Source organism: Hemiscyllium ocellatum, chromosome 13 (assembly GCF_020745735.1).
Source record: "Hemiscyllium ocellatum isolate sHemOce1 chromosome 13, sHemOce1.pat.X.cur, whole genome shotgun sequence".
NCBI classification, from domain to species: Eukaryota; Metazoa; Chordata; class Chondrichthyes; order Orectolobiformes; family Hemiscylliidae; genus Hemiscyllium; species Hemiscyllium ocellatum.
In genome coordinates, this window is record NC_083413.1 from 19,223,912 (window position 1) to 19,240,756 (window position 16,845).

A 16,845-nucleotide genomic window follows, 5' to 3' on the forward strand; every position below is an offset into this window, starting at 1 on the left:
TTCCAACATCCTGCGTGATTCCATTGGCCTGGAGATGTCATAGAAATATTATGCTTGCAAAGGCTTGATTTTCTCAGTGGAAGAATATGCTTCTCGGTTTCTCCAAGTCTTTTCACCAGCTGTGGGACACAATTGAGTAGGCTGCTGAGCCAAGCTCACTTTGCTGGGCAGTGCAACTCCAACAGCATGTCAACAAAATCGTGGAACAAAGCAGCTCACTTGGTCAAAATATGAATCACATTAAACCTGAACTTCATTTTCAGTAGTGCACCATGCCAGCAGTGTATAATCTACAAGATTACAGAGAAGGGATGAACTCAGATTTCTCCAGTTTCCTCATTTCCCCTCCCCCCACCTTGTCTCAGTCGAATCCCTCGAACTCAGCACCGCCTTCCTAACCTACAATCTTCTTCCTGACCTCTCCGTCCCCACCCCACTCCGGTCTATCACCCTCACTTTGACCTCCTTCCACCTATCACATCTCCATCGCCCCTCCCCCAAGTCCCTCCTCCCTACCTTTTATCTTAGCCTGCTGGACACACTTTCCTCATTCCTGATGAAGGGCTTATGCCCGAAACGTCGAATTTCCTGTTCCTTGGATGCTGCCTGACCTGCTGCGCTTTTCCAGCAACACATTTTCAGCTCTGATCTCCAGCATCTGCAGACCTCACTTTCTCCTCCTACAGAGAATGGTTATCACAAAGAAAGAGGCCATTCAACCTGCTGAATCTGTACCTGCCCATTAAAGGAGAAAATGTGCTTGCTTACTTCTTCACCCATGTCCCTTAACAATATACACATTAATCTTGAGGAGCTTATCCAATTTCGTTTGAAAGCCACAAATGTATTTGCTGCCATGACTGTATTACTGACTCCATTCCAGATTATAACTACTCACACCATAAGCATTTACTTTCCTGATGCACCATTCAGTATCTTGGAAACATTGTTCTTACTTTGCTGTTGATAATTCACAAATGTAGGGGTTTGTCTGACAGTGCAGGGTGTCTGTGTCTACACCATAAGGAGCACAGTGTTTTGTTTAGAGGAAATATAGAAATATTTAGAAATATAATGTTTAGAGGATGCTCCAGTCCAGAATTGCTTTGTGGAAATTTCAGTGCAGCTCAATGCAAGTGGAAGCATTTAAAAGGCTATTTAGGTTAGTTCAGAAATCAAAGCAGACATTCAAATCAGAAAGACATGAAATAAAAGTCAGTAAATATGCGAAAGAGAAATATGGTCTCAATTTATGTGTGTAAGGCAATTAACTACATTTTTGAGTAGATGGCTACAAGACACAAGGTGAAGACATAGTGAAAGGTCAAAAACAGTTGGAAGACTGTGCTGTCCATCCAATCTCTAGAGTGTGAAAGCTGGTCTTTCAGTCCATACCAAGTCTCTGAATACACTTTCACCCTGACCCATACTCGGTATCTTATACCTGTAACTGTACATTTCCTGTGGCATTTCAACCTAGCTTGCACATCCCTGCAGTTCCAAGGACGCAAGGCTTGCCTGAAACTTTAACTCTACTTTCTCTCTACAGTTGCTGCAAGATCTGTTGTGCTTTTCCAACAATTTGTTTTCATGGATATTGAGTGATTAGATTAGATTAGATTACTTACAGTGTGGAAACAGGCCCTTCGGCACAAGTCCACACCGACCCGCCGAAGCGCAACCCACCCATGCCCCTACATTTACCCCTTACCTAACACTGCGGGCAGTTTAGCATGGCCAATTCACCTGACCCGCACATCTTTGGACTGTGGGAGGAAACCGGAGCACCCGGAGGAAACCCACGCAAACATGAGGAGAACGTGCAAACTCCACACAGTCAGTCGCCTGAGTCGGGAATTGAACCCGGGTCTCGGGCGCTGTGAGGCAGCAGTGCTAACCACTGTGCCACCGTGCCACCCACGGTTTGGAGGAAACTTGCCATCATGGTACAATTTCTTCTCATAGTCTCATATTTGCACTAGTATTCTATTTTTGATACAGTCCATATTTTCATATTGAATTTGACTCTCTACTGTATTGCAAAAATTGCAATTGTTATACCTACTGTTTTTCAGTCATGTTTCACCATCCGGTTATTATGAATGAAAAGATGTGTACTGTACCTTTAAGAGAGAGAGGTAGCGATCAAGGACTAACTGAAAGCATAGCGTGTCCTGGACAAGGTAAAAATATAACATTCGATTGGAACAAATAGCTGGAGTGTGTTGCCATGGAACAAAAACAAATTCAAATTCGACCAATCGGTTTAAATTATGCCCCAGATACCAAAATCCAATTGAATTTGAATTTAGTGTTTTGATTACATCAAACCAATGAAAAAAATCTGATATTTTGGGGTATAAAGCTAGATGTTTTGAACAGTTAGAGGGAGAATTGCCAAGAAAACCAACAAGTAGGGACTGTTAGCCAAATAGCGCTCTGAAATGTATCTGTCCGAAAAAAAAGTTGGTCAGCAGAAGAAGAAGAGATGACTCAGGAAAACACAGTGAAAATCAATGAAACTGACTGATGTTGAAGCGTGATTTTGTTTTGTAAATCATAATCGGGATTTTTTTTCATCAGACTAGTATTATAGAGTGACAGGTAAAAGACAGATTGAAGAGAAAGAAGTTGTAAATAGTTGTGGTTTTAATGTTCTCTGTTGATTTTAAAGAATCAAATAGTTAATTTGTTACTTTAAATAGTGAAATCTGGGATAATTCTTTGCTTCTCGAAATTTAACAGATTAAGGTGCAGATGAGCTTCTCTCTATGTCAGGTATAAATTAGCAGAGTAGTTTACCCTATGTCGTAACACAGTGAACATAAACTATCAATCATCCCATCCACTATGACCATGCAAAACAATTTGGGTAGTTCCATAATGCCGACCAAAGAACACTAAAGAAATAGAAATATATTTCAAAGTCAGGATTGTGGGTTGTTTGGAGACATTCTGCTTACTGTTCTCATGCATCTGATGACCCTGTGCTTCTGGATGGTAGGTGTCATACATTTGGAAGGTGCTGTTTAAAAAGCCATGATGAATTTTGCAGTTCACCTTGTAAACGCTATTGATTATTGGCAGTGGAGGAAGAGAATATATGGGAATATGGTGACAATCAAATCAAACGGTTTGTTTTGGGTGGTGTCAAGATACTTGAGGGTTGCTTGAGCTGCACCCATCTGAGCAAGTGGGAGAATTCCAGGATATTACTGATTTATAGGGCTTTTGCCCAAAACGTCGATTTCCCTGCTCCTTGGATGCTGCCTGACCTACTTTCCTTTTCCAGCACCACTCTAAACTTCCTGTTCATATTTCCATCCAAGTGCCTTTTTAATGTTGCAATTCTACTAGCCTCTCCCACTTCCTTGAGTAGCTTATTCTATATACACACCACCATATGTGTGAAAACGTTGCCCCTAAGGTCCAACCCTTAGGTTTTGATCTTTCCCCTCTCACCTTTATCTCCCATGGCCCATAGCTTTGTACTTCCCTACAGTGGGGAAAAGACTTTGACTATTCACCCCATCCTTGCTCCTGATGGTTTTATTAACTTTTATATGGTCACCCCGAAGCCTCTGATGCTCTAAAGAAAGTAGCCTTCAGATCTTGAGCTTCTTCCTATTGCTCAAACACTGAAACCCTGGAAACAGTTTCTGTCAAACTTTTCTGAACCCCTTGAAGTTTCACAACATCTTTCTGATAACAAGGAATCCAGAAGTGGACACATACCTGGTATTCCAAACTTGGACTCACCAATGACCTATGCAGCTGCAACGTGACCTCCCAACTCCTACACTCAAAGCACTGGCAATTAAGGCAATTGTACCGAGTGCCTTCTTGACTACCCAGTCTATCTGCAACTCCATTTTCAAGGAACTATGAACCTGCACTCCAAGGTACATTTGTTCAGCAACACTTACCAGGAGCTTCCAATCAAGTATATAAGTTACTCTCTAACAAAGTGTAGCACCTCACATTTATTGAGATTCAACTTCATCTGCCACTCCTTGGCCCATCGGCCAATCAAATCAAGGTCCCCTTACATTCTGAGGTAATGCTCTTTGCTGTCCACTACACCACCAAGTTTGGAGGCATCTGCAAAATTACTAACCATATGTCCGATATTCACATACAAATCATTTCTATAGATGACAGAAAGCAGTGGATCCAACATGAGTCCCTATGGTGCACCGGCAAAATAGCAACCCGCCACCACCAGCCTCTGCCTTCTACCTGCAAGTCAATTTTGTTTCCAAATGGCTGGCTCTCCCTATGTTCAATGTCATCCATTGTTATTGAACAGTCTATCTTCTCAAAAACATACTGAAGTCCGTTTCGACAACATCCAATGTTTTGCTTTCATCAATTCTCTTTGTCACCACTTCAGTTCTTCAAAAAATGCAATCAACTTTGTGAGACACAATTTTCCACTCATAATGCCATGGTAACTAATCCCAATCAGTCCTAGCCTGTCCAAATCCATAGAATTCCTTTCCATCAAAATTTCCTCCAACACCTTGTCCACCATTGATGTCAGGCTCACGTATCTACAGTGCCTGGTTATTCCTTATCACCTTTCTCAAGTGCAGTCATAAAGTCATTCTTCTTCAGTGCTTACGTGTGTGCCCAAAGAAATTACAATGGTTCTGGCAGCATCTGGCAAGTGCAGACTGACTATGTTTAGAACTTCAGTTTGTAAACTCATGACCTGACATTTTTCCATTTTGCCAATGCTATCAAGCCAGGCATCGACTATATTTCAACGAAGAATGTAACAGGTCAAATGGGAAGTAATTAACAGTTATATCTAACAGTTATACGTGAGCCACATTCAACGGTGTTGCCATGTAACCAGTAGACAATTGAACAAATGAGAGGGCGAAACATTCCCCAAGTATTCCCATCCACAATGATGGAAATAATCAGTACAACAATTTAAAAGTCAGTTAATTGCAAACTTCCTCAAACCAGACAATTGTCACCCCATCCATGTAGTTATTAGCATTAGCAAAGGGATTGAATGTATTGTCGATAGTGTCACCAACTGGCATTTGCACAGCAATAATCTCCTCACTGATGCTCAGTTTAGATTTTAACAGAGCCATTTAGCAACCAAATTCATGAAAACCTTGGTCCAAGCATGGATACAAGAGTTGAACTCCAGAAGTGGGTTGAATGTGACTGCTCTTGATGACAAAGCATCAACCTGTGGCTTCCGCAACACCAAACAAAATTACAATCAATGCGAATTGGGAAGATGATGCTCCATGATTGAAGTCTTATATCGCACAAATGAAGTTGCTCGTGGTATTAGATATTAATCATCTCAATGGCAGGAGATCAGTGCAGGAATAACATCAGGTAGTGTCCTATGCCCAATCACCTTCATCCAGTTTATCATTGACCATCAGAAGTCCAAAACTGGGAGTGTTCTCTGTTGACTGCACAATGCACAGCACCACCTACAATTCATCAGGTGCTGAAAAACCTCAAGCTGAAATACAGCAAGACCTGGTCAACACGAAGGCTTGGATTCACAAAAGGGCAAGTAAAACTGATGCCTTGTAAGTCCAAGATAACAATCATCTCCAGCAAGAAACAATCCAATCATTTCTCTTTGACAGTTATTAGCCTGAATCACAATCAATAGCCTGAAGCATACCATTGGCCAGAAACCCAAATGAGTCATACATGGCAGTAACGTGACCACACAAGCACGTCAGTAGCTTGTAATTTTCTGGTAAGTAACTCATCTTCTCTGTACAACAGCTGTCATAGCAGCGTGGAGTCACAACTCAGGAGTGTCATGTGATATTCTCCACATCTGAAAATGTGTTGCTGGTTAAAGCACAGCAGGTTAGGCAGCATCCAAGGAACAGGAAATTCGACGTTTCGGGCATAAGCCCTTCATCAGCTGTGATCTCCAGCATCTGCAGACCTCATTTTTTACCCGATATTCTCCACATGCCTACGTTATTGCGGCTTCAGGAACACTCAATTGTTTTGACACTACTAAGGACAAAACAACTTGTTTCATATAAATTGAAAAGAATATAGCTGAACCATATCTGGGTAATTTCTGGAAGCTGAAGTCCCTTTTTCATGCTTGACTAGAGTTGAATAAAATATAATGGTTTGGAAACAATGAAGAATTCAGGGCTCTTTGCTTTTGAAGTAACAATAGCATCTAATCGTTTCTAATTGTTGGAGAGACTTAATAAAGCAGGAAAGGTTAGAAATGCAGTTAGCAGGATTTCATTCCATGCAGGTACATCCCAAATGATTTCTTAGCCATCACATTACCCACTCGGCCTTTATCATCGATTAGCGGCCAACTTGATTGACACTCCACCCACCACATCCAGCATGCACTTCCTTAACCTCTGGTCGTAGTGTCATAGAGTCAATGAGATGTACAGCATGGAAACAGACGCTTCACTCCAAGCCAACCAGATATCCCAACCCAATCTAGTCCCACCTGCCAGCACCCGGCCCATATCCCTCCAGACTCTTACTATTCATATACCCATCCAAATGCCTCTTAAATGTTGCAATTGTACCAGCCTCCACCACTTCCTCTGGCAGCTCATTCCATACGTGTAACAACCTCTGTGTGAAAACGTTGCCTCTTAGATCTCTTTTATATCTGTCCCCTCTCACCCTAAACCTATGCCCTCTAGTCCTGGCTCCACGACCACAAGGAAAAGACTTTTCCTATTTATCCTATCCATGCCCCTCAGGATTTTGTAAACCTCTATAAGGTCATCCCTCAGCCTCCGACGTTCCAGGGAAAACAGCCCCAGCCTGTTCAGCCTCTCCATATAGCTCAAATTTTCCAACCTTGGCAATCACCTTGTCAATCTTTTCTAAACCCTTTCAAGTTTCACAACATATTTCCAATAGGAAGGAGACCAGAACTGCACACAATATTCCAACAGTGGCCTAACCAATGTTCTGTACAGCCGCAACATGACCTCCCAACTCCTGTACTCAACACTCTGACCGATAAAGGAAAGCATACCAAACACCTTCTTCACCATCCTATCTACCTGCGACTCCACAGTCAAGGAGCTATGAACCAGCACTCCAAGTTATCTTTGTTCAGCAACATTCCCTAGGACATTACCATTAAACGTATGAGTCCTGTTTCCCAAAATGCATCACCTTGCATTTATCTGAATTAAACTCCATCTGTCACTGCTCAGCCCACAAGCCCATCTGGTCCAGATCCTGTTGTAATCTGAGGTAACCCTCTTCACTGTCCGCTACACCTCCAACTTTGGTGTCATCTGCAAACTTATCAACTGTACCTCTTATGCTCGCATCCAAATCATTGACATAAATGACAAAAAGTAGAGGGCGCAGCTCCGATCCTTGTGGCACTCCACTGGTCACAGGCCTCCAGTCAGAAAAAAACCCTCCACCATCACCCTCTGTCTTCTACCTTTGAGCCAGTTCTGTATCCAAATGGCTGGTTCTCCCTGTATTCCATGAGATCTAACCTTGCTAATCAGTCTCCCATGTGCACAACAGCAACATGGAACACTCTCTACAAGATGCTCAGGAGGACCATTCTTCCTTTGACAACATCTCCTACTCTCTGGAATGGCAAAGCCTGTGGGTGAACAGAAAAATCAGCGCCTGAAATTTTCCTTTCACCAGTGCTAATTGGCTGGCTGATCAATTCTTATTGACTGCGCATTCTTACCATCATATGATGTGTGCACAGGCAATTTGAAAAAGGTGTAATGTTTGAATATAAATCTTGTTCATGTTGTCTCAGTATATCATCAGGTAATGATTCTGCAAGCATCAGTAAGCACTTTTCAATGGAATGTTTAAGTGGGCATTGAAGCGTCCTTATTTCTGAGCCAGGAGGCCTGAGTTCAGTACTAACTCTGTAATATCATCTCTGAACAGGGTAACGAGACAGTATCGAATTGAGCACTATATCAGATCAACTCATGATCTTTAAGTAGTCAGGATTGTCCAGAAAATGCTGCCTTATAACCAAATCACATTGTGTAGTGGTTATTGTGCACTGACATTAAAACATAATAAGCATTTTAGGGCTGAAGCCTGAATTCTGTCAGTGAAAAATGCCACTTACATCGCCACCACATAGCAGCAGCATTAAACAGCTTTCTTAACCTGCCATGCAGATGTTTAATAAAATGTGGCACTGGAAAAGGCACAGCAGGTCAGGCAGCAACCAAGGAGCAAGAGAGTCGAGGTTTTGGGCAGGAACCTTCTCCAGAATTGGTGAGGGGGAAGGGGCTTAATAGATAATCTCAACCCCCTTCCCACTACCCACTACTGAAGGAGGGTCCTGTCCAAAACTGAGCTTTCCAGCACCACGTTTTATCAACTCTGATTTCTCAGGATCTGCAGTCCGCACTGTCTCCTAGATGTTTGATAAAAACCAAAAGAACTGCAGATGCTCTAAATCAGGAATAAAAGCAGAAATTGCTGGAAAAGCTCAAAAGGTCGGCCAACATATATGGGTCACTCAACCCGAAACGTTTACCTGATTTCTCTCCACAGACACAGCCTGACATGTTGAGCTTTTTCAGCAATTTCTAGGTTTTGTTATGCTGCTGCAGATGTTTGAGACATTTTGTCCTTTTAAATAATTTGAAATAGAGCAGATAGTTTCCAAACCCAGAAGTGGCAGCCTTTGGCATATTTGTGAGTTTGCATGAGGCACAGCGAACAATAGTTTGACCAGAATTAGCGTTGCCCCGCAGAATATGAGGACAGCTGAAGGAAGATGCTGATAGTATTCCTGCTGCTTTCTGGACTTCCAGAGGTGCTCAATTCCACTGGAAAATACACTTCAGATTTTCTCCTGGAAGACCACTTCAGAATTCTGAGGATCCATCGACCTGCACATCTTACACTGTGGGAGGAAACCAGAGCACCCAGAGATAACTCGTGCAGGTGTGGGGGGAATGCACAAACTCCACACAGTTGCCCGAGGCAGGAATCAGAGCCAGGTCCCTGGTAGCAGTGCTACCACTGTGTCATCTCAGTTGGATTGAAGCTACACAGGTGACTGCATTTTCAATTATTTTCTTCATGTGTCTCTTGTTGATTAAAGTGGTGCTGTGTTTTCTTCAGGGACTAGCCAATCAATTTTTTGATGGTTATTAGAGATTGAAATCAATTTGGCGTCATTCTGGCGAGGTTTACTGAAATAGCTACAGCTTATATAAAATTAGTCCTCTCACTCTCAACCGAGGACAAACATTTGTCCTGTCAATGATGCATTTTTTGGTCCTTTTAGTGATGAATTCTGCTCTTGCCTTGGCGTGGACCAGTAATGAGCAGACTTGCAAACGTTGGAGTAGACTTGATTTGCTGGGTCTCTCGAAGGATGGAGATATCATATTAGGTGGAATTTTTGGGATGCATTCTTACCACGTTGAGCATCGGCAATTCACGTTGAGCAGTCGCCCTGAGCCAGCAAAATGCATCAGGTCGGTTCAACTGCCCTCTTGCTGATTCAAGGGTTTATACATTTGCATTTGTATTTAATTTGTGAATTTAAGGTAAAATAATTGTTTGGTTTACTTTTGCAGCATGTCCCAATTAGCTTCATAATCAAGCAGGTATTCAATGTTGCCACGAGGTGATGCAGCAATGTATGCACCTCAAGCTTCCACAATTGGTCTTGTTCAAAACTCAAAACCCACTTTGAGCATTTTGGAATGAAGGATACGTGTCAGTTAATACATTGTGGGAGGGCCCCTGCTCTTCTTTGAAATACTTCTGTTGGACCTGAGAAGGAAGGTCGCGGACCCGCTGAAAGTCTGACTTGAAATTGAAGACAGTGACATATCTTTGTTTAATGTCAGTTAAGATTTTTTGTTCAAGGCTCTGCATTGAAGCATTTATCCATCAACTTGCAATTTAGTGGCCTTGTTACTGAATTATAACTAATAATAGCTACGTGGTGATTCTCTCAGGAAAAAAACTGCTATTGTTGTTTTAAAGTTTGTTTTTACACCTTCTCTGCAGCTTTCGGTTCAGACCTTTCCGTTTTGCACTGGCGATGATTTTTGCAATCGAGGAAATAAATAACGATACAGCTCTACTTCCCGGTGTCACACTGGGATACCGTCTGTACGATTCTTGTAAGTTGACTCAGTTATCGCTGAAAGCAGCTATGGCGTTTCTGAACAAACCCGAGGCAAACACGCCCTCTGTTAATTGTAAAAACTCCTCCGTTGTTTCTGCCATTGTTGCTGATTCTGGATCTACGAGGTCTTTAGCAATAGCACCTTCCATGGGTATCTTCAGAATCCCTATGGTAAGATATGGTGTTCACTAACTCAGTTATGCAATGTGAATACATTAAGATCAACAGTGCATATGATGTTATATGGGTCATTTAATCTATTGTCAGTGCAAAATTTGGAATTTGTTCATCCAAAGGAGAGCAAGGTCTGCAGTTACATCGCCTTTAGAATGTTCATTCAGAATGGTGAGACTGTCCAGTACAATGACTGTTGATTGCTCTTTGGCTCGGTTTAGCCATAGTTTTATAACGAAGCTATTATTCCTCTTCATCTAACATAATGCTTCGAAAGTCTCATTTCAAAAACTTAGTGATGAATTAAAGTAACCTATAAAAAAAAGCAAACATTCAAAAATGATTTGAACAATTGGCAATTTTAGTTCATTTTTATTCACTGCTGAGTTGCGGGTTGTACTGGCAAAACCAACATTTGTTTCCAACCCCAAGTTACCCTTGAACTGAATGGCTTCCAGCAACGTCTGCGAGTCAGGTTTACAGTGAGCTATATTACGAGGACCAACAACAGAAATTGTTGGAAAATCTCAGCATGCCTGGCAACATCTGTGGAGAGAAATCAGCGTTAATGTTTAGGTACCGTGACCTTTCTCCAGAACATCATATGGAGTCGCATGTAGGATGGATATCAGTGAACGAGATGGGAACGTTTGTTTTACTGCAAGCTTAGCTTAATGCTCACCATTACTGGCGCTATCTTTATTTTTCATATGTGTCCTTTGAATTTAGTCACCACTAGTTACCATGGTGATGTGCCGATAATATTTGCACACTGCACCTTCACTCTTTGCTCACACGAAGAGATTCAACAAATGCTAAATGAACCACATCCTAAGATTTTAAACTGACTATTTTATCAGAGCTTTACTCAATTTCGAACCAACCTGTCTCGTGATGATATTGCACCCTAAGGTTGATGTATTTGGTCCACAGGTCAGGACCACAAAAGCCCTACACCATTTTTCTTTGCAGCTGTTTGTCAATACTTTGATGTGTTCTTTTCATGAACCATGGTAACTTAATTTACGAGTGATCAATTCAGCTGTTACCAATCTTTCTTAAGTGTAATGGCGTTCGCTTTTCAAAGCTATGTGTTACCACATTTGTCCGTCTTACTTTTTAACCAAAACCTTAACCCACTGATTGGAAACAGTGCCTTGGTGAAATGAATTTTACGGTCAGGGATGTTGTATTTAATCACATGCTTTTGTTTTTGATGCATGATTTAAAATAAAAACAGATAACGTTCACAATAATGGGCAGGTCAAGCACATCTTTCAAGAGAGAAATCATAACTTCAAAAATGAACTAATGTCATGTTGAATTCAGCATCGTGATGCGAGACCACAAGTCAATTTTTCGACTAGTCAGGGCAGAAAAACATTCTATTTGGATCCACTGAGAAAAAAGTAACTTTCATTTCATTAAATACTCTTGTGCTGTCAGCTCTAATGTAAAGATCAAGCAGCAAAGTGTTGACACAGAACGCTGTTCCTTGAAACTTGGAAATTAAGGATTTGTCACATTGAAAGGGGAGCAACATACACATTAATGTAATGTATACAAAGCCTACCCAACAATAAACCACAGCATAAATAGAATGCAAAATGATACAACACAAACATGATGTTCACAATTGATATATTTCTAAATTAAACTAAATGTAAAACTACTAGTTTACTACGAATGTGTAATCATGCCTGAGAGACAGTAAGCTTAATTTTGCTACCAGAAGCTGAATTCTTCAATATTGTACCTCACAAACTTAAATTTGAAAACCAGTATTGTTGAAAACGTTGTTAAAGATATAAGGGTTTGGTTGAAGAGTAATTTTAATTTTTGACAATGATCAGGGAGAATTACTCACATATCCTACATCTTATTTTTTTTCTTTTTCCTCCATTGACTTCCATGTGAATGCACAAAAGATGAGATCAACAGTGGACCATCTCTATTAGACAAAGTTAGAAATCGTCCAAGGTCACCTGTAGAGAAAGAGAGTGTGAATAAGAGAATGTTCATAGACATTCTTCACGTTAAATTCTGAAGATTGGACATTATACATGGTTGCGGTTCGGACAAGAAAGAGCAAAGATTGGAATGAATCTTGGGAGTGAATATTTGAATGGAATGTTTTGAAATTATGAAATAAATTGTATATTGTCTGTTTAAGAAGATCCACTCCTGTAAGCACTGTAGGAGGTAAACATATTGCACTTCTCCACTGATATTTTTGCCATGATATCATGCACAACCACAAATTATAATCGAAATACAAAGTTTGTTTTTTGCTTTATTTGTGGCAGATTAGTTACTTTGCAACCTGTGCATGCCTGAGCAATAGAAAAGAATATCCATCATTTTTTCGAACAATACCAAGTGATTACTATCAGGCGAGAGCATTAGCCCAGCTGGTGAAGCATTTTGGATGGACCTGGATTGGGACAGTTAAGAGCGAAAATGACTATGGAAACTTTGGAATGCATGCATTTGAAGAGGCAGTTCAACAGTTAGGCATTTGCATAGCCTTTTCTGAGTCATTTCACATAACATATGCTCGAGAGAAATTACTGAAAACAATTGACACCATTAAAAACCTCTTCTGCAAAAGTTGTCGTTGCCTTTGTGGGAGAATCAAACATGCGGACTTTACTAAAAGAAATGATTAGACAAAATGTCAGTGGCATACAATGGATTGGAACTGAATCATGGGTTTCTGCATTGCTTCTTTCTCCGGAGGAAACCAAAAAGATTGCTTCTGGTACAATTGGAGTTGCAATTCGCAAAGTCCATATACCAGGGTTGAGAGAGTTCCTAATGAATGTTCATCCATCCTTGTATCCAGAGAACCTTTTGATCAAAATGTTTTGGGAAAGTTGTTTTGGCTGTACTCTAACTGATGGAAACAAAACAGATTCACGAAAAACTGAATCGGAGCTGAAGAAATGCACAGGAAGAGAAAATTTACAAAATGTCCAAAATGAATTTACTGATGTCTTGCAATACAGAGTCACTTACAACGTGTACAAAGCAACTTATGCAATAGCTCATGCACTTCACAATATGGCGTCATGTAAAACTGGGTCAGGGCCTTTCTCCAATGGGAGTTGTGCCAATATTTCAAATTTTCAACCATGGCAGGTGAGGAACATTTAACATGGTTTGAGCTCTGCATTTACATATATGTCAAAAGTGGTCAAATTCTCAGTTGAAAATTTGCAATTAATGTAAATAAGTTCTCATTTTGTTTTTTTTGTTTAAAGTTACTATATTATATGAGAACAGTGAAATTCACAACCAAGATCGGAGAAAAAGTTTATTTTGATGAAAATGGAGACCCTGTCGCAACATATGATATTGTAAACTGGCAACCAAATGCCCTCGGTAACATCGACATTGTAAATGTTGGGCTCTATGATGGAACAGCTCGTTTCGGAGAAGAACTTTCAATAACAGAAGGGGCGATTGTTTGGAGTGGTGGTCAGAAGTTGGTAAGATTTCTGGAAAACCATCCCTTTTAAACTGACTTAATTTTTATTTCAAAATCCGGCCACATTGCAGGAATAAATAAAGAAAACATTTTTATTTCTGAATTTGATTTTCATTTTAGCCATTAAATGGTATTACTGCAAATTGCATCTGATTTTATTTTGATATTTCCCTATTTCCTTTTTTAATAAAATGAAGCAAATCCCGGAACACATCTGGTATGTTATCTCAAGAATCTGCACAAACCTACTATTCGCACTTTACTGACATGATGAGGTCACAAGTGCTGATATTATTTCAAAAGCAATAGTGCTAACAAAGGTGACATAATTAGGATTTGTTCTGTTACCAGAGTGAATGTTGTACATTTGCCACAGGGAATTACTAACGTTTCTTCATCATGGTATTCATATTCCTAATGAGGTACCTAAAGCTGTTTGTTCTGAAAGCTGCCATCAAGGAACAAGAAAAGCAGGAAGAAAAGGACAACCCGTTTGCTGTTTTGATTGTATACAATGTGCGCAGGGTGAAATTAGTAACACAACTGGTAAGGATACACCATTGCCACAGGCATTGTTTCTTCAACTACATGTGCATTGCTCATGTTTCAAGATTCCTCGTATACTGATGAAGTCTTGTGTTGCTTGTTAGATTCCATTCATTGCATAAAATGTCCATTGGAATTCAAATCTAATGAAAGACGGGATCAGTGCGTTCCAAAGGAAATTGTGTTCCTTTCCTTTTTCGAGACAATGGGAATCATTTTGATGACACTGGCGCTGTTTGGAGCCTGCACCACTATTGCTGTATTTGCAATATTCTACATCTACAGACACACACCAATTGTGAAAGCTAATAACTCAGAGTTAAGCTTCCTTCTACTTTTTGCCCTGACACTTTGTTTTCTGTGTTCAATTACATTCATTGGGGAACCTTCAGTTTGGTCTTGTATGCTCTGCCACGTAGCATTTGGTATTAGTTTTGTTCTTTGCATTTCTTGTGTATTGAGTAAAACAATTGTTGTGGTGATGGCGTTCAAAGCAACATTTCCCAGCAATAATATGATGCAGTGGTTTGGACCAAGACAACAACGGCTGATGGTTTACATCCTCACACTGGTACAATGTGTAATATGTACTGCCTGGTTAATTGTATTTCCACCTTATCCATTGAAAAATACTAGTCACTCTAATGAGATAATCGTGTTTGAATGCAATGTAGGATCTTTGTTAGCCTTCTACAGTGTACTTGGTTATATTGGATTTCTGTCCTGTGCATGTTTTGTCATGGCTTTTCTGGCTCGACAACTTCCAAATAACTTCAATGAAGCGAAACACATAACGTTTAGCATGCTTATCTTTTGCGCAGTTTGGATAACTTTCATTCCAGCTTACATAAGTTCGCCAGGGAAATATGCTGTGGCAGTTGAAGTATTTGCTATTTTGGCTTCTAGCTTTGGTCTTCTTATTTGCATTTTTTCTCCAAAATGTTACATTATTCTGTTGAAGAAAGAAAACAATACAAAGAGGAACATGATGGGCTCAGTGGATTCAAAAAAATTCTTTAAGCGTGTTGATAAATGAGACACAGGTGTTTTAGTAGATAATGACCTTGTCATAATGATAGTGAATGGCAATTCCATGTGAAGAGCCATAAAGCAAAATATTGTACCAGCACTCATTTTACATAATCGAACAATGACCTGCAATACCTGCAATTTTGGAGTTTGGCTGATAATTTTGACTATTTTATACATCTGTCCCAAGTTTCATTTGCATGAAACCTCGGAGCAGAGGAACCTCACTTACCCAGCATTCAATTATCTGAATTTCAGATTATCTGAATAATGTCGCAAGGTCCTGATGTGTGGTTAAACTGTTTTATCCAACATTCGATTATCTGGCATTCGATTATCCAAACAAAGTAGACCCTGCCTGTGTCGTTCAGATTATCAAGGTTCCTCTTGTAATCAGAACTGAATGGTGTGTAACCTATATTTATTGAAAGATGGATCAAAGTTCATTTTTGTTCCCTTATTGTGACTTGAATTTCTTTATTGCATGGAGATTCTATTTGAAACTTGCTTGATCTGTGAATAAAAACTCAATTCTGAAGCTTGGTCTATTCAAATGCCCAAATAGATAGCTCACATCGTTTTCACAAAGGACTTCAATAACAATGCTGTCATTGTGCTAAATTGACATTGAAGGGGATTGCTGGTGGGAAGGTGGGATGATGATGTTGGAAGAGGGAAGGTTTTGGAAATTTTGAATTCACCATGTTGGCGGTAATTTGGAAAACTCAATATTTGGTCTTTTTCAGAATTAGTTTTCTATTCATATCCAAAGGAGCTCACAGATAATTATCTTCTCCCATTCTTAACGAGGACATAGCTGTAATATGCACTCACTAACCAGCAGGCTCTCTATGCTTCTTTAAATGATATGCACCATATATGTACTCTTAACATTTTTGACTATCTTCTCGCTGAGATGTTGTAATTCATTGTTGTATTGTACTTAGGTCATTGTCGACGCCTAATTTACCAAGTTATTCCCGAAATGGTTGCTCTTTTTTATCTATGCACTGTCACATATGGCATGCATAGTCTTCTACCTTGATTGAAACCTGTAGAAGTTGGTGTTTTCAACATAGTTATCCATTTATCGTGCACATTATTTACCATATATCCATGAATATGAATACTTTCCACCTAACAACAATGTCAGAAGTATTGGTGTTCAGTGTGAGAAAAATTAGAGAAATCATTATGGATGATTATGGGCGGCACGGTGGCACAGTGGTTGGCACTGCTGCCTCTCAGCGCCAGAGACCCGGGTCCAATTCCCGCCTCAGGCAACTGTCTGTGTGGAGTTTGCATATTCTCCCAGTGTCTGCATGGGTTTCCTCCGGGTGCTCTGGTTTCTGCCCACAGTCCAAAAATGTGCAGTTGAGGTGAATTGACCATGCTCAATTGCCCATAGAGTTACGTGAAGGGGTAAATGTAGGGGAATGGGTCTGGGTGGGTTGTGCTT

General features: G+C 40.3%; 1 protein-coding gene across 1 annotated transcript; it reads left to right on the forward strand.

Moving 5' to 3' along the window:
• The first annotated feature begins 5,454 nt into the window (after positions 1-5,454).
• On the forward strand, positions 5,455-15,393 carry LOC132821688 (extracellular calcium-sensing receptor-like). The gene is given in 9 exon segments (XM_060834394.1): positions 5,455-5,570; positions 8,915-8,942; positions 9,382-9,485; positions 10,027-10,318; positions 12,628-12,912; positions 12,914-13,462; positions 13,585-13,812; positions 14,234-14,357; positions 14,462-15,393. Coding segments are annotated over 9 exon segments (2,658 nt in total).
• The last annotated feature ends 1,452 nt before the right edge of the window (positions 15,394-16,845 follow it).